The following is a 19,173-nucleotide window of genomic DNA, read 5'->3' as shown; positions in this document are numbered from 1 at the left end:
TAGTGCAGGTCTTGTGAATCCTTTTCTGCAGCACTGAGCTCTCCTAGAAGCCAAGAGCTCCTTTGTCTGGGTTATGGTTGAATCCAGTCTGGTACCATTGCTTAAATAGATACAAACAAGCAGAGCTTGCCCAATATACTATTTTGACAACTTACTCTCTCTGAAATTACTCTTTTGTTCAGGTTGGATATCGCAGTTATTGTGCATGTTTCCCAGAACTTCGTGCTACCACCGTGCCCCTTTTACAAATACACTGATCACCAACTGAATCAGTCGCCCTTGGAAAGAGGAGTTCCAGAACTATACACATCAATCTCTAAGTGATGTTAGACTGGTGTGAATAAAGGTCATGTTGTGTTGTAAATCACTATATGAGGCTTGGAGGAGGATTATAAATAAAGTCAGGTAATACTTCTGTAGGAGTAAGCCTGTAATGACTCAGTCCTCTGTATAGCATCTGTGAAAGATCCAAGCAGATAAGAATTGCAAACAAAACTACTCCAGTTAAACAAATGGTATTGCCCATCTATTGCCAAGTCCCTCTTACAGGACTGTGGGATTTTTGTGTTAAATAAGTGTGGTAGTTGTTATTGCTGTTACTTGATTTCCTTTGGTACAATGATGGCAGTGAAACTACCAAGATTTTTCTTCAGACCAACCGCCTGCAGCTAAAATTACTTAATTCATTGTATAACCAGAAAAAGTAGGCAACTAATTTTTATAGCCTAAATATTTAAAAGTCTTTTTCATGCTAAAATACAAAAAAGTAGTCAAATGCACACAGAATAAGACTCTGAAGTCTTATTTTTACGGATACAGATATTATTGTATTGAAAACATTAATGTATCTTTTCATTAGCACACTAGGTAGCTGCATTTCCATTCGGGTTACATTGATTATGATTGTTTGGGAAGGCGAATTCCATTAATTAATGAGTGAATGTTATTAATCTCTTTAATTCAACAGAGAAACTTTAAAGCCTTTATATTCAGCATCAGAACTATGCTGCTTCTGTCCATGTAGCTGGTGCTGTGCCATTGAATGAAGTGTAACTGCTTGTCTTTATAACAGTTCATCAATTTAGACCATCAGACCAAAACGTAGAATGAAAGCAAAAATGTACAGGCTTCACCCTTAACGTCAGATGGTATGATTCAGTCATACATAATAATGTTCCTAATATAGTCTTATTGCAAAAAGGGAATAAAATGGCAGTAACTTCATATTGTGCTGTGGTTTTGGAGTTCTGGGATTTCTGGTGCGATCAAAAGAATGATTTAAAGAACAATCTATGAATTTCATGTAGAAATCTCAGTATGTCCCATTGCTCAGCCTCTTGGCAGTGGTTTTCTTCACAGAACCCCAGTAAAATAAACAGCTGCAGAATACTTAAGTGAGCTATCTGCTCCAATAAAATGGATTGCATTGGGATTTTATGGTTTGGTGCTGAGCCTGAGCAGCTGACTTCAGACTTGATCGGTTATGTTTTGAGTAGGTAGTCTCTTTGGCTAAAAGAGGTTATGATGTATAATGATAATATGACCATTACCTACAAATTGTCTGTGATCTAAAGGTGTTTTTAGGAAGAAATATATTTAAAGGTAAACGTTTTGCAGTGCTAGAGATAAAGCAGCTGACAACTAAATTGTGCAATTTTTCTTCTTTCCCATTCAGCCTTTTATCTTCACGCATTCCCTTGAGCTTAGATGTTGCTTGTGAAAAATACTAAGGACAGTGCAAAGTTCTGAGTCTGTAAAATGGTGGAACCCTCCTGTTCAGGGTTTGGGGGAAGATTTGTATCTTTATGGTATAGGCAAGTGAGACCCGTATTTGTTAAATGAGAATAAAAGTGCTTCCCTATCTTCTGTGAAGGAAAGCTAACATTTTGATGTGCTTATAGTAGGGCATCTGAATACCTGAGAAATTTGACCAAGTACAAGGCCCCCATTTATGTCCTGCCTTGAGCCTGCTTCTTGTCAAACAGGGTAAATAGATCCTATGATCTGGGATATTTTGTTTAGAATCACAGCATCATTTTGTTTGGAAAAGACCTCAAAGATCATCTAGCCCAACCTTTATCCTAGCACTGCCAAGTCCACCACTGAACCATGTCACTAAGCTCTACATCTACATGAAGACCTCCAGGGATGATGACTCAACCACTTCCCTCGGCAGCCTGTTCCAATACTTCACAACCCTTTCAGTGAAGAAATGTTTCCTGCTATCCAACCTAAACCTCCCCTGGTGCAACTTAAGGCCATTTCTTCCTGTCGTATCACTTTGGTGCTTGGGAAAAGAGACTGATCCCCACCTTGCTACAATCTCCTTTAAGGTAATTGTAGGGTGTGATAAAGTCTTCCGTGGCCTCCTTTTCTCCAGGCTAAATAACCCCAGCTCCCTCAGCTGCTCCTCGTAAGACTTGTTTCCTAGACCCTTCACCAGCTTTGTTGCCCTTCTCTGGACATGTTCCAGGGACTCTATGTCCATCTTGTAGTGGGGGCCCAAAACTGAACACAGTACTCGAAGTGTGGCCTCACCAGAGCCAAGTCACTTTATATCGTCCTGCTGGCCTCAGTAATTCTGATACAAGCCAGGATGCTGTTGGCCTTCTTGGCCACCTGAGCACACTGCTGGCTCATATTCAGCCGACTATCAACCAATACTCCCAGGTCCTTCTCTGCCAGGCAGCTTTCCAGCCACTCTTCTCCCAGCCTGTAGCGCTGCATGGGGCTGCTGTGCCCCAAGAGCCGGACCCAGCACTTGGCCTAGTTGAGCTTCACACACACGTCCTCAGCCTGTTGGTCTGGCCAATGCAGATCCCTCTGCAGAGCCCTCCTACCCTCAAGCAGACCAACACTCACGCCTAACTTGGTGTCATCTGAAAGCCTACTGAGGGTACACTTGATACTTTCATCCAGATCACTGGTGAAGATACTGAAGTGGCCCCAGTACTGAGCCCTGGGGGACATCACTGGTGACTGGCCTCCAACTGGATTTTACTCTATACACTGCAATTCTTTGGGCCTGGCCACCCAGACAGTTTTTAATGTAGCAAAGCTTACACCCATCCAGGCCTTGAGCAGCCAGCATCTCCAGGAGAATGCTGTGGGAAACTGTCAAAAGCCAAACTGAAGTCAATGTGGACCACATCCACAACCTTTCCCCAACAACTGAGTGCATCACCTTGTCCTGGAAGGAGACTGGGTTCATCAAGCAGGATGTGCCTTTGATAAACCCATGTGGACTGGACCTGATCTCCTGGTTGTCCTGTAAGTTCTGCATGATGGCACTCAGGATAATCCCCTCCATGAGCTTCCCCAACACCGAAGTCAGTCTGACAGGCCTGCAGTTCCCCAAGTCCTCCTTCTGTCCCTTCTTGTAGATGGGTGTCCCATTTGCTAGCCACCAGTCTAATGGTGCCTCCCCCGATAGCCAGCACGGCTGATAGATGATGGAAAGCTCAAAGGGCTGGTTGTGTCATCAGGCAGGTTTTTAGAAGAATGGAGAATTTAAACATCCCACCAGATACCTGTAACACTAGAATTTAAGTACTGGTGCAGTAGATCTTAACAGAGCAGCAATGCTGCAGAAGTCAGCTTGCCCAGGGTTATGCACTGACTTCAGAAGCCATATCTGGTAGTTGCTTTTGGAGGTTTGTTGATGCAAGCTCCACCCTTTTACCACAAAATTATTTCCAGATTTTTTGACAAAAAGATGAGAAGAGTATCCTAGGATACCAATTATTCTAATAAGCACTCCAGTTGTAGTAGTGCCCAGCTAACACAGAAGCTCTTATTCCAAAGAGCAGGCAGTCCAAGTTATTAAAGTAGTCAGGAAGAAATGGCAGAATGGAGAGAACTGCATGTTTTGAGGGGAGCACAGCTGAATACATGAAGTTTGTATAGTTGTTTTAAATGATTGTTGAATTTCTGGAATGTTCTGTTTCTCTTGTCTTCCTCCAGGAGAGGGAAGGGAAGTTCTGCTATTACCATGTTTCTGTTTTTATCCTTCCTTCCAGTTGCTGTTGGCTGTGTGCTGGAAGCTGAACCTTTCCCTGATCAGAATATTCCACCTTTTTCTCTGCCTTGTGCCCCAGTGCGTGTCAGTTCTGTTGGTGAAGTAATAGCAAAGAAGAGAGCATTGTTCTGCAATTCACACCTGGTTTCTGTGAAGAGGAGAGGGGAGGGGAAGTTGTGAAGTCTGAAGAGCCAAGAATGAGTGTGCCAATGCAATAGGACATCAAATGAGGTGGCCCAGGTTTTTACCACCAATAACCATCTGTGTTGCCTTACTGCCAGTGAAGCAGAGGTGTGAGAACTGCTTGCATGATCACCCACATCCAATTACCACACTGAGGTTATATCTCTTTGCCAGGAGTTTGATGTGGTCACCAGTTGACCTGCATGCAGGTTTTCGGATAGTGTGATTACTTTTCTCTCTTGAGTTAGTTTGTCATGGCCCTATTCACTGAGACAATACAGCTAGAATGTGACTAAATGAACTATTTCATTTTCTTTGGTATGTACAGGTTTACTAATCAAGATATCAAAACCTAATTCCACCTTGTTGCTGTGCAGCTTGTCAAATTACAGTGTATTTAGGTGTGGCTGCCATGCGGGACTGTTTTGCATAGCTATGCAAGCTACTGCACTTGCACAGCCCTCGCTGAATATATTGCACTGGGTACAGAAGCTGGTGTCACCAGATCACCCAGGAGCCCCCATTTGCATACCTGGCTCAGCCTAACATTGAATTAGCAAATTCCCCCTTCAGGACAACTTGTGATTACCTCCTGCTTGTGCATCAGAGCGTTGCCCTTGATGCCTCTGAGGTGTGTCTTGTGCCTGCTCAGCATGTGAACAACTGGGTCCCAGACCTTCCACAGAAGGGAATTCATTAGCGCTCTCCTTCCCTTATGTGAGACCAACTGACTTGGTCTAGATGATCTTTCAAGGTCCCTTCCAACTCCTAACATTCTGTGAATTGGGTTTGATGACACTGCTACATAAACAGAGGTGAAAGACCCATATCAGCAGCAGTGGTACTACCTGCTATTGCAAACTGGACTGTGAAGCATCCAAAACATGGCTAAACCCACACATTTTAATGCTCTATTCCCAAGTTATGTTTGCAATGGTAGACTATTAATTTGGCTTGCTGTGTTGCTCTTTATTGTACTTTTTTTTTTTTTTTTTTTTTAAGAAAACGAAAGAACACCTATTCAAATGAATAGGTTCCTCACTTGCTTCATTGTGACAGAGAACATTTTTCCTCTCAGTCTTTCAAACTTATTGGTAGGTAGAATATATATGTATATGTGCTGTGGCATATCACTCGAGTGCTTGCCTGTACTGTGGTCCTGGATATCTTATGTACCAGCAGTCTGAAAAGGAGTTGGTTGCTCCTGCACAGCCCTTGGCAGCAGGGAGTTCTGTGGAGTTACAACTACACACAACAGCAGGGAGTCAAAGATTTTCTGGAGACCATTAAGAATATTGTGTCATTTCCTTCTGCAGCTATAACGTAGGTTGGGTGCTCTGGTTCACGTAAAAGCTTCAGATTGCCAGAAATTGAAGTCATGCCCTGAGGGGATGCTTCCCCTGCTTACCCACCAGCATATGAATTCCAGAGGGGAAAAAGGCAACATTTCTGCAGGATTCAAGGCTCTAACTCTTAACCTTCTGTTATGTATGGTCAATGAAAGTTTGCAGAAGCACAAGGCTATAACAAAAATGCTTCAGAAGGAAAGTTGCATGGCTGCCCACAGAGTAGGGGAAACCTGTAGACAATGAAGGCTCGAAGTTGCCACTCTTCTCTGTATGTAATAATAGCTATATCATATAATTTCTAGCCCGCAGTTCCTGGCCATGAATGTTGAATATGTGAATAGCTGCTCACTGGCTTTTAGTGAACTGTATGAGCTTTTTGTTGAGACTGCTGAACTGAACGATGCTGTGGTTAAAGCTGTGGCCTCCTCTTAGACTGAGCCATTCAAGCAAGCAAAATAATGTTGTGGGTTTTTTTTGCATTTTTTTTTACTCTTTCCTTCACTTTGAAATAAACTATCCTTCTTGTGTTTAATGAGAACTAATTATAAATAGGAGCAGATAGATCCTTTCAGTTCTGTACAACTGCATGGCTGTGTGTTTTATCACAATTAAAAAATTCTGGTCTGTTACACGTAAACATGTTTTGGCTGGCTGTTACGGTAAGACTGTATGTCGTACGCAGAGCTCTACTTACAGTAACAATGAGAGGGTGTTCCTCTGGGATTAAAAAGTGAACCACATCCAATCCTATTGAAATAAAAAGTAATACAGATTAACTGTTACATTTGGCAGACACAATCATACGTGTTTTTTTAAGGGAATATCTATTATATTTGTTTTTACTGATGTAATAGTCACAAGTGAGTGCTTTGAATTGTGGTTCTGATCACACTGAGATTTTGACTTTGTACACAAGAGAGAGCAGAAATTTTTAGAAGTTAAAATAATAAATTAAGTATTTCAAACCGTATTTATTTTCTTGTGTGGGCCAGCTCTTCCAGGGTCAAGGGCAGATTTTGTTTTCCTCTTGTTCATATTTTCTTACCTTTTATGAAAGCATGGATATCAATCAGGACCTTCTGCTGTAGTGATCTGTTGTATTGGGCCTCTTCACTTCCTCTAAAGCAGCCTTTGCCAGAAACTGCACAGTGGAGTCTCAACTGAAATTAAAAATACTGTATTTATGGACCTAGTGCATAACACCACTAGTAGTATACACTTCGAAATGAAGCCTTTACTCTATAAGTGAGAATAGGATGATAATTTTTTATTTCAATGAAATCTTTGTACCTGAACTGTAAGATCAGATCCTTTGATGCTACCTTGTACGAAATAGCATGTGGTAGTGAGACTGTCAGCAGGAAGGTTATAAATTCTCCTTGAACTTTAATGAGAAAATTACTCATACAGCTTTTCAAAATCTTGTTTGAATTTCTTGGAAACTGTTCAGAATATACTTGTCAACTGGCTTGTTACAAATAATAGTTAAATGTATTGTACATGCATTTTCTGGAAAAGAATCCAAATAAGTAATATCCTCTTATGTTCTCCCTACTGTATGCTGCATGATCTCTTGTGCACATATTTACTGAATATTTCAAATTGCCAATGTATGGTTTCTTGCCTTGAAAGCATGTCTGATTATCAGTGCAGTTGCAAAGAAGCAACATCATGAATGTCAACATGCAGCTTTTTGTGGGGTGTTTGCCTAGTGTTACCATACAGAAAGTTACCCTTGGTATACCTGGTCAACTGGCACATTTTCCAGAGCTGCTTGTAAATGTGCTCTAAGGATCAATTTGAGACTAAGCACACTAAATGATTTTAATCAAGATCTGAGTGTTAGTTATATCTTCCTGATAAAATATCTAGATAGTCCTGACTGGGGACGTAGTGATAATAAGTGGGTAAACCTCCCACGTAGCGCTTTTGTTTTGGTGAATCCCATCACTTAGAAGAAGAATATGTCTTCAATACAGCTAATTTCTACAAACGAGGAATATGGCCCATTAGTATTGGGAGGGTCAGGGGTTAATGCTAGCTGGAAAATACTGATTGGAAAACTAAGCTTAATTAGTTAATGGAAGTATTTATAATAAACTGCTGTACAGATTCTTCAGTTGAGAATTGAAATGGTTTAATTCAGCTTCTCCTTTTATATCTGAAATAAATTTAGTTGAATTAATCCATTTTCAAAGCTGTTTGGATTACTTCTGCATTGTGCTCTTAACCATGCTCTCAGAAGGTTATTTCACTCCTAGGTAGTAACTTTTGAGGGAGGAAAATTGCAGGGTTAAAAAGGGATCTTTAAAGTAATGGAGAAGAACATAATGTAACAAAAGCTGAAAACCAACTTAGAGGTGTCCCCGAACCCCCAGTCTCGTGATATTTTTGTTCATTCTTAGTGGTTAAAATTGTGGCAAATCGTTGAGATTTTATTCTTGATCTAATCTAGGAAAACATCCAGCCTTAAATTGAACTGATCTAATAACGAGTGCCTGGCTGAAGCATATCCTGTACGTTACTAATGTGATTTATAAAGTTAATGATATTTTTGTCTGTCTCGTGGTTCCTTTTAATTGCATTAGAGTAGGGATCTTGTGGTTATGGGTTGGCTTCCATGGATCCAATTGTAGGGCTGAAGAATAAGAACAGAAAAGACTTCTTGTGCCCTAATTAATTAGCATTAACTTCCTTGTTGATTGCATGATGGGTTCTGATAAATTAATGGGGTTAATGGTACTAACTTGCTGGCAGTTTTCTTGGAAAATAGGTAATTACCTCACTGGGTCTTGTCACTGACTAATACGGTGAATATAAATAATAAACTAACACTTCTTTTTTTTTTTTTTTTTAGGTAATAATCTATGGGGATTTGCCAAAAAATAAAGAAAATGTAATATATTTATCAAATCATCAGTGTACAGGTTTGTGTTTTTTTTTTTCTTAATGCTTCTAAAGATCTGCTCATCTGTTTGCTGTGTCCCTTTCTAGCCTTGCCCTAATGAGTTCTTAATTAGAACTTCTTGTTCAGAAACCTTTAACGATATTTCAATATATAAAATGTGCAAATGTGCTCTTTGTTTTATCAATGTCAGTTGAGAACTGGTTTAACTAAGCATTTTGGACTTTTGTCTTTGCAGTTGATTGGATTATTGCGGACATGTTGGCAATCAGGCAGAATGCTCTTGGGCATGTCCGGTACGTTTTGAAAGATGGATTAAAATGGCTTCCATTGTACGGGTGGTATTTTTCACAGGTAAGCCCATTCACTTTTTCCTTACTCTTTGTGGGTCAAATATATATATAATGTACTTGCCTTCTATCTATCTTATGTAATGGGAAGATGGAGCTCTGAGCTGACAGTTGTTTGAACATGAAGATAGCTTGTTTCATTCAATGTACTTAGATGTGTCTCATAGTTGAGATACTGTTATTAAAAAATCAGTTTATTATTTTAAATTAAAGCTTTTTATGGCCAGTGTTTATTACCAGAATTAAAGCTGTACAATCTGTTAGTAGCTGTTTCAAAATATTCTAATACTTTGTTCTTTTTACAGTCCAAATGCCCACTTGGCAGTAAGTGAACATGGACTTTTTTCTATTATTTTATTTTTTTGGTCATGCTTCGAACTGGGAGTAAATTCACATTTTTAGTGTGCGTATTTCTTTCTTTCTTTATTTATTAAAACAATTTTAAAAATAGGATTTAGGATAGCATGGAGGAGAGGCAGATCCCAGCCTCCTAATGGTTTTGCCTTGGACTTCAGTTAAGCCAGAACTCCATAAACCTAAATGAGTCTAGCCATATTCCTATTCCTATATTCCTATAACCATATTCCTATTACTACTTCTTACTTTCTCCTCTTCCTACATTATGCTCCTCTTGTTCCTTTTAGTTTGAGAGCTCAACCTGATGTGACTCAAAGTCATACAATTACGGAAGAAACAATGGGCCATGTTGATTGTACAGACGACATACTGAGTGATCGTGATCTTTAATCTAAAATGATAGAGAACAAAGTAAATGACATTTACCTCTCTAAACTCCTCTCTGAATTTGTCATGTCTATTCTTTGCTTTTTCTGAAAGCAGGACTGTTTCTATATACAAATGAAACAAAATGTAGTTTAGGTAGGTGCTTAATTGTTAGAACAGAAATGCATTAAGTTTTGGATAACTGCTCCAAAGTGCCTGTTACACAAGCACTTTGTGTGCTTTGGCTTCCATCTTTCCTTGGCTTCCCCTTTGGCTTCCATCTTTGATCTTTACATATTTTCTGAACATTAATCCATTTTCGTCCCTCTTCAGAAAAAAAGGGAGAAACCTTAGAAAAATACTTTTGCTGGAATTAGGTGGTTTGAGTTGACTCTTAGGCTTGTCCTAAGAGTCTGGGGTATATTGAGAAAAATACTATACAGAGTGTGATTTCAAGTGTATACTAGTAAAGAAAAATTTGAAAAACAGGCAACTTACCTCTTGTTAGTGTGGAATGTATTGTTGATGGTGCTTGTCTTTTTTATGCCTGGATCCAAAGTAGAACAACACATATGGCAAGAATGGTACAGTGAGAAGCAACTGCCCGTCCTTGTCATTGTGTGATTGACTAGACCCAGTGTGGTCGTGGGCTTATGTGCGTATTGGAAGCTTTACTCTCTTCATTGCTCTTGGCTGCATGTTCCTATATACATCTTAGCTCTTGTACTCTTGAATCCACAAGTCAAATCAGATCAATTGATTTTTAGATCAGCAAAAATAGGAAAAAGGGTTGAGCATACAGGCAGTGGTAAGGAAAGGGAATGAGGTAGGACAGCTCTTCTCTGGTACTAGACCACAGCTGAGTTGGATGACTCTGAGACTTTGCCTCCAGTAAGCTACTGCAAGTTGGATTGGGTTTAGAGAGTGTTGGTCGACAGGGATGTACAGATCCATGAACTGCCTCACAGAGGATACTGAAGACTAGGATGTGCCTCAAACAGTGGCCTTTCCCAGCAATCAGATGTTCCCTTCTAGCTTTGGTGCATGTGCCTACACTGAATTCAGAGTATTGGATCATGCCACCTAAGGTGCCCATCTCTAGGGAGAGTGGACTGTCTCACTTTTACTTTAGAGCACAGGTAATGGTTGAGATTCCCACTTTCTGTTCAGTGTGTAAGTGGTTAGAGGTTCCCCTAGGTACTGGCAGATCCAGGTTCAATGCTATTTTCAACCTGACACTTGGAAATTTGTATTGTCCTTTGCATAGGCAGTGAGTAGGCTGTAAAGCTAGGCTGGAGCATGTGTGGTTGACATCCTTTCTTCTAAAATTGCAGTGTTTAGAAAAGAATAGGCAGCAGAGAAAAGAAGAAAACCATGTGTGATTTGCTTTTATTTGTATAGGGATTGCTCTCCCAGTTCCCTGAATAAGTACAAAATATCATACCCGGTCATACCTCAATGAGGGTATCCACTGGGAGAAAATGGACTTCTCAGTTGTCTAATAATTGTCCCCATCAATGACTTTGGTTCTCTTCATTTTTATTCCGCTGAAGAGAAAGAGACCGGTCTGTTGCATGGAAATATTTTGCTGTTCGTACTTGCCTGTAGTCATTACGTTTGTGGTGATTTAAGTCTGAGTTAATTAAAATACAGGCAGGATATCTATTCCATCTGCTATCGCTAGGTGTCCAAAATCGTTTTTTTCAAGATTTTGGAAAATTACTATTGCTATGTGGAATATCCGGTGCTCTGTTTTCTGATTGATATATTGACTGTGAAAAGAAGGTTCCTGTGGAAATTAATCCATATGTAATCCACTTTTAATCAAAAAAAGAGAACCCATTCGGCTTCGTGTTCATCAAAATATAAAACTACTGCAAGATGTAGTGGGGGCTATATATAGCTATATAGATAAATAGTTAAAATTGTATAAAATTAATTCAGTGACACAGATGAAAGGCAGCTTACTGACAATGGTGGTGCATGTGTTTGAATTACGGATACGGGATGCAGCAGGACTGCAGCGCAAGCTAATAGGTATTTTTATTGTTTTTATCACACCAAACAGTGCAAAAACATAAAACACTTCCTGCCCTTCCTGTTGATGTTCTGTCAGTGATGTCACTTACACTCCACTAAAAGTTTCCAGAGCCACGTAGTTACGACATGCTCACGGAATTCATATTCCCTACCTCAGGTAAACATCCTGTTTGGAAATAAACGTGGTCTGGATGTCCAGGAGAGCGAAATTCAGGCACAAAGGAAGTATATTTGTAAACATAATCCATTGTTGACTGAGAGAGGGGCTTTTAAAGTACAGCGGAAAAAAAATTAAAAACTTAAAAACAGTACTTCCAGAAATGTGTTTTGAAAAGCATTCATATATTTGATCTCTTACTGAAAAGGAAATGCAATACAAATTGGGGAATTTGAGCTGTATACAATTGCATAACTGACATTCTTCTTTGGAGGCAAATATCTAATAGCAGAGAAAAAAGGCAAAGAAACACTTAGATTAACCTGTTATGTTCCGGGTTTTATTTATTAGGTAGATGGATTTCTTTTCATAAAACTGGTTTTATTATTTTTGGGTGGATCTGAAATTTGCTTTGCCATATCTTTCTGCACCAAAATGCAGCCAGCTCTTATTCATCTTATACCACCTGCTGAGGCTAGGACATAATAGTGATAAATATTTTTTATATCCCAAAGTTTGCTTGACTTTTTAACATAGGAAGTAGGTCTTTTCTGTTATTCAGCATCAGCTCATGTACACTTCTGGTTGTTACTGAATTTTAGCTGATTATTTAGCTAGCGTGATATCTTGCCTCTTTAGCTTTGTATCCCAGTGCCATAGGGAATCTGACATATATGTAGTTGGGTGTTGTGTAGCGAATGGTGATCTTAAAATGTGTTGTTTGTCTGTCCTTCTGTTAAGTGTCTGTATACTCATATTGATATTAGAAGTACAAACGTATTCCTCAGCAAGAAAGAAGTCTGGGGTGGGGACACTGAAATTGTCTTTGGTGTTGGGTGTCCCTGAGCAAACTGTACAACAGAAACTTGATTTCTGTATGTTCACCAATTTATTTAAAAAAAAAAAAAAAAAAAGGAAAAGATGGTTCAGTACTTTCCCATTTTACTGCAGCTGGTTAGTAATTTGATGAATAAGGGAAGACTTTGATAAATGAGGGATGACTGGAATCAAAGCTTGACCTAGCTGGGTTCACACAGAACAATGACTTACAAATTATGTGGAAGTCTTGTACAGTGGATGCACTGTTTCTCATACCACACTGAGTTTGCCTGTCCTGGGAGCAGTTGTGGTGTCACTTTCCAGCATAAGACTTCTATGTCCCTTTAATGCTGTCAGATGTTAAAAACAGCCTTGCATATGAAGTTTGTAGATAGTGTGTACCTCCGTTTGCTGCACAGTTGATGGAAATTTTTTCTGTTCATGGCATTATCTATCCAGGGCTGGTAAAATGCTAGCGTGTTGGGGCTGATACGATGCTCCAGCCTGCTTAAGGCCAGGCTCAATGGACTGGGTGGTTCTGTTCTCTGCATAGTTTTGGTCCCCTGCCAGCCATAACCACACAGTGGAGGATTGCAGCTGTGCCTTGAAGGGAAGCACAGATAATAATGCTAAGACAGAAATTTAATATGGAGTTAATGCACCGTTGACTTCCTTTCCTTTTCACTGCAGCTTTTGGAGGACAACTTGAAAGTCATGTCAAATATCGCTACCTGAGCAGTTGCACAGCCATCTCTCCACACCATGGAAAGCAAAGGCTGAAAGAACATTTCGTAGCCTTCTCTTCTAGCTGCCTTCTCCTAACCCTCAAGCTGTAGCTCTCTCCGTGACACTCAGATAAGATGGTGGCTCCCCACACACACATGCATCCACCACAACACCCCTGTATCTGTAATGTACTGTATCTTTTCCTGAGTTAAGATATTTGAATGAGGTTCAGCTCCTAGAAGTTTTATCTTATTGTCACCTTTCTGTTAACTGCATATAAAAGCACAAATAGACACAAAATTACCTGATAAATCCCAAAGCCAACAGTCAGGGTAGGCAAAGAAGAGTATGACCAAGTTAGCGATTGAATTAGAGAATCCCTGAAGAAGACATCACTTAAAAATGAAATTCTGTTACTTGGGAGCTTTTTATTTTCCTTTTTTCCTTTTTATTTTTGGTCAGAATTCATTGTAGCAGTTTTTCGTTTTAGACCATGTTTCTTTTAAACTTGTTGTAGCTTGGCTGTAGATAAAGCAAAGTGATAGAAGAGGAAGGTATGATGAGGCAGATTTTACTAAGATTTTGTGATAAATTGTGTGGAACAAGTTATAAAATGAGTCTTTTCCACGAAATGGCCTAGCTGATTGTAATGGCTTTCAGTAAAAATTATTTCTATAAAATCCTTTGCCTTACACGGGTTTTATCTCAGTATTTAATTTCTTTATTAAATGTTCAGTTCTATAGTAAAGTACATGAAAATGTTTTCAGGGCTCATGATAGTTACTTCAGTGCCTTTTGTAAATTCTGTATGCATAGGTAAAATACATGTAACCCCAGTATTTGCATTAGTCATTACTTAAGAGCAGGCACATATGATTGAAAACATTGGCCAGTAATTACTTGTATGTGAGTGACTTCTGCTGTGGGATTTCCCTTGATCTACTAGTTAAGCTCCTTGTCTATGTTTTCAGGAGTAAATCCCTGGGGTCAGTTTCAATGCCATCTTCCAGTCAATTATTTTAACACCTTTAAACAAGACAATTCAAGTGTCTTACAATACTTTTTGTGCATCTGATCCTTATATAAACAGATTTTGTGAACTTATGTACAAATATAAATTTGGTTTCAAGTGATTTCATCGTAGGAGAAAATGTCTTGTGGGCAATTTGCAGCATGAGTCATTCACCCTTAGGGTGAATGTCACTGTCATCTTGTTTGTTCTTTTATCAAGTATTCTACATTAAACTATTTAAATATTTAATCCTTTTTTTTTTCTTTTCTTTTCTTTTTTTTTTTATTTATTTTTTCTTTTTTTCTCTGTTAGCATGGAGGAGTCTATGTAAAAAGAAGTGCCAAATTCAATGAAAAAGAAATGAGAGAGAAGTTGCGGACCCAGATGAAAGCTGAGACTTCGGTAAGATTATACCTTTCTTTCTGTCCCCCTTTCCTCATTCCATTGACCACTTTAGTGGCAAAGGCTTATTGGAGAAATTAGCCTCACATGCCTCACATCTACAAACTACAAGACATAAGTCATGAATTTGTTTTCTTTCTGTATTTTTACACTTATTTATTTACTTTTTTTTCGATTAGCATGATCCCTCTAATTAAACTCCTAGAAATTAGACTAGTCCTTTTATGAATGATGCAAATTTCTTGATTTTGTCTGCAGAGGGCAGGGAGGATCTGAATGAAATCTTAAAACCCATAGTAACTACTGTGGTAACTTCCTTCAGCAGCCACTTCCAGTGTCTCCTGTTTCAAAGGATGACGTTCTGACTGCTTTAGTGTTGCTTGTCAGACTGGTATTTTTGTGGAATACCAGTTGTTTGATCTTCCGAAAGTCAAAAATCATTCCTATTAAATCTTAATTAGTCATCCCAGTGATCAATCCACTTCTAGTGGCAGTGACATCTTAGAACTGAGTAACTTTGTCTGCTATGCTTGGAGGAGAAAAAAAAAATCAAAACCAGAAAAACGGCTCATGATAATTTTCTATTTGAAGACTTATTGTTAGTGCCAAGTGACTTTTCTCATGACTCCCTGTATGGTTTGTGGCTCAGTGGTTAGAATCACTGCGCTTTGCTTCCATTACTTGCTGTGCATTAAAATGTTTTTTGCCTTTTTGGCTAGACTTACAAAAAACAACTCAGCCAGCCATGATATAGAACAGTTGCACTTTCCTTTTATTTAAAATGATGTGATTAGGACTTGCCACTCCAAGTAAGTGGCAAATCTCTTAAAGATGAAGCTTGGGTACAAGGAATATATAGATTGTTTTGACCTTTGTAATACTCTTTTTTTTTTTTTTTTTTTTTTTGGAGATAAAATGTTTATGTTTGCACATATCAAACATGTTGAAAAAGTAAACTGGTCTTACACTTACTGGATGCCTCAAATGAGTAAAGCGTCCCTGCTTAAGATAGTTAAAGAAAGAATGAGTTTGAGCACTAAGATTTAGCCTGAACATTGTGGGCTTTTTTGTTTTTAATAAAGTAAAGTGGATCTATTTCCTGTTTTTAGACTATAAGTTGCAATGGCCAGAAATACATTACAACAACTTAAGTTTTAGCCCTGAGTTTTTGGCTAGCATGAAATGACATCAGTTCAGTAGAATTTCACTTGTCCTTTTAGGGGGCAGCTCTTCCCAGTACACCAGTAAATAACATACATCTTCTGTAATAGAGCATAAAGGGGATAAAGAGACTTTTTTGGTTGTTGATATTTGCATGACCCTTCTGTAAAGATGCTTAATTCTCTACTGGAGCATGCACATTTTGTGTTTAAAAGTTCCAAATCTTGGTTTCAGTCATATACACAAAATGTATTCTTTATTAGGTTATATCTCTGTGGCATTGCACTCTATGTTTAATAAATACTTCTGAAGTTGTTGGTGTCTTAAAAATATTTTTGCTAGTAGAAAATAGAAATGTAGTATACAGCACAGCTTAACCAAGATATGTTTTTAGCATTGTAGTAAAGGTGAATGTACTACATTCTGTACATTGTATCTTTGTGAAATACTCTTAAAAAGTGTATAATTTCTTTAGTTTGTATGTTTGACAGGAAGAACAAATATTAAATCAGTATCTCTCAGTGTATCATCTGGTGCTGTGTTAGCTTGGGAATCTCTCCCTGAGGAGCTACTTGGATCTTTTGTCTTCCAGAGGCCATTGCCAGTTGCTTAGCTCGTAAGAAGCATAGGTATATCTAGACCTGTCCATCTAATAATGTCCACAAGGAGAAGATGGCCATATTCAGTAGTGATCATTTTTGCCAGCATTACCCAGAAGAGTTCTGGGATGTTGGAAAGATTGCTTTACATCAAATTATTTTCTGTGTGTGAGTGGCAAAGATTCTGCTTTCTGTAAAACTTGCAGTGTAATTGAATAAGCAAAGACAAATAGTAGGATGTATGAAATGTGTTTGAAGTCATTCCCCTAAGCAAAGTGCTGGTTCAGTTTGCTTTGGTTAGTCTGCATGAAATCTCCTGGCAGGGTGTTTTCCCACAAAGGCCCGCTGATTTCTTGCTAGCCAAATAGGCAGCTTCTGGTCGAGTCTGGTTTACTGTCTGCCCTCTGCATCCCCTAAAATGCAGGGTCTCATTGTAACACTAATGTTTTTATTGTGATAAGAGTCGTGATTTGAACTCTGTTTTAAATCACCCTGCTATATTTGGATTTTTTTAATGCAATCTTAGGAGGACATGCCTGGAAAGTCATCTAATTCTGCATCTTTTGGAAACCTGTAACTAGTGTACAGTGTTGCTCCAATGCTATAAATTGGCTCAACAGACTAATGCATAATTTTAGCCTAATAGAGGAGTAAAGGGAGGTTGAAGCATAAGTCTTTTCTTTAAAGCTGCTTCTACCATGAGTTCTGCTTTTCATGGTGGATGCCTGTGTTTGATTAATAAATGAAAGAAATCCAGAAGGCTTTTTTTTTTTTTTTTTTTTTTCCCGGAATCTTCTTATTCTTCAGTTGTATATGGATTGAAAACCTATACCTAACCTGTCTCAGATAAGGCGAGGTAAACTTGGGACCACCTGGGTACATTTAATTTGGCTGCTTGGAAGTTCTGTGGCATTGGAAACAGGGCACAGAATGTGGATGTGCCTACCAGGCAGTTGTTGCCATTTCGCTCCTGTTATCTAGGGTAGCAGCACAGAAGAGAATAGCGTGTAACTGCTGTTAAAGGGCATTGTTTTAAATCTCTGTCAGCCAAACATGTAGGGACCCTTAAGTTCTACAATACCAAAGCTGTCACAAGGCTATTTAATGGGAAAATTGTTTGCATCTGCTGGGGTAGAAGCTACAGACCACTGAGCTGTCATCTGAGGGAAGACTAAACTTCCTATAATCCACTTTATCAGAGAATTTAAATGTAGATGCCGTAAATGCTCTTTAACCTGTAATTAATACTGAGAGAAGAACATGATAACCTGTGTCCTTAATGCATTATTCATGAATAAACTTTGCAGTTCTGCCTTGCTGGGACATTCACAAGCAACCATGGTGCTTTTAAAACGAAGACATTTTAATCAGGAAAACAAGTACGCCTTGAACTTGTTGGCGCAAGAATGAATTGCTGCAGGCTTCCTGTGAAAATAAGTAATTTACTACTCTGAATTTCTGTTAAATTATACACTGGATGGTGCAGATCAGAGTACACTTTTCCTCCATTTAGTGAGCAGCTGTGACTGCTTGGTTGTTGAATATGTGCATGGCGGAGGTTTTTTCCTTTAATGTAGTGTTGGAGAAAAGTTTGCCTTTCAGCTGCTAAGGAAAGAATTATATGCCAATAGAGAGAGATGGAAGGGAATTTGTGTTAAGGGTCACTTGGTTATTTACAGTTTCTCTCCACATAGTGTTTAAACAAAAGAATCCAAATGATTAATGTTCAGTCTGTCTGGAGCCATCCCTGTTCCCATTAAGAAACCTAAGACGTGTAGGAAGGCGGAACCAGAGTCCGCTTCTCTACTTAGCATAGCAAGCCCTTCAGTTGCTTTACTGCCTCATTTCACTTGGTTCCTTTTCTTTTTTTTTGTTAATAATGGAAAGTAAATTAGAGGTGGAATGCAAGCAGAAAAATAGGACTGCCTCTTGACCTCTCACATTCACAGTAGGATTGGTTCAGTGATCAGGTATGCCTGATCTCATGCTGGGACAGTGGACTGCATGGTACGATTTTTCACCTTTCTTACAATTTGTGCCTGCCTTCACCAGCCCCTGTTTCTGCCCTGCTGCTCACAGGTGTTCCACCTTGCTTCCCAAATGCAGTGTGGCAGCAGCAGCAGTTCAGCTTTTAGACATGCACAAAACTGACGATAGACTGAAACTCATTTGTTCCTGTATTGTCTTAGTGGAGACCTTCAACTACTAAATTTTGCTATTTTGTTCTTTCATTTTACTTTTCATCTCATCATGTAATTATATACCCAAATAGTTCATTATTGGGCCTTTCATTGTTAAAACTCTCTTGAAACTGTGTGATTTAGTTCAAAATGGCAGAAAATCTGGCTGATGGTTGACAAATTGCAGTCTTGTGTCTGGTTGTGAGAGCAGAGACTGTCACACACTTCAAAGGACACTTTTGTGTTAATGTTTTAATGTAAGCCATAACAAGGATAAATGCATTTCTCGGTGTAACAATATATCCAGCAGGCATTTGATATACTCAGTCTGCTTGTTTTATAGAGAAAGTTAACTCTTCTGAACAGCAAAGTATTCCATTTGAAATGTAACTTGGGTGCCTGGTTATCATGCCTGATGAGGAGGAAATCTGCAGTGTGAGATGGAGGTACAGCCCAGTACAGCCAGTGTTTAGCTGGTTATGTGTGTCTTGTGTTTGTAATTCATTCAGAAACAGAATAAATCTTTGTCCTGAGAAGCAGTGCCAACCA

The 19,173-nt window shown here is 39.0% G+C and overlaps 1 protein-coding gene across 1 annotated transcript in view; it reads left to right on the top strand.

The window, feature by feature from the left end:
• The window catches only part of AGPAT5 (1-acylglycerol-3-phosphate O-acyltransferase 5), a 60,734-nt gene that overhangs the window by 9,689 nt on the left and 31,872 nt on the right, over positions 1-19,173 (top strand). Inside the window, exons 2-4 of the mRNA XM_084284325.1 lie at positions 8,408-8,477; positions 8,694-8,809; positions 14,595-14,684. Coding sequence (XP_084140451.1) covers positions 8,408-8,477; positions 8,694-8,809; positions 14,595-14,684 — 276 coding nt within the window. The remainder of the gene's footprint in view (positions 1-8,407; positions 8,478-8,693; positions 8,810-14,594; positions 14,685-19,173) is intronic.

Source organism: Netta rufina (genome assembly GCF_964035555.1).
Source record: "Netta rufina genome assembly, chromosome: 3".
NCBI lineage: Eukaryota > Metazoa > Chordata > Aves > Anseriformes > Anatidae > Netta > Netta rufina.
This window is presented reverse-complemented; position numbering and strand designations above follow the sequence as displayed.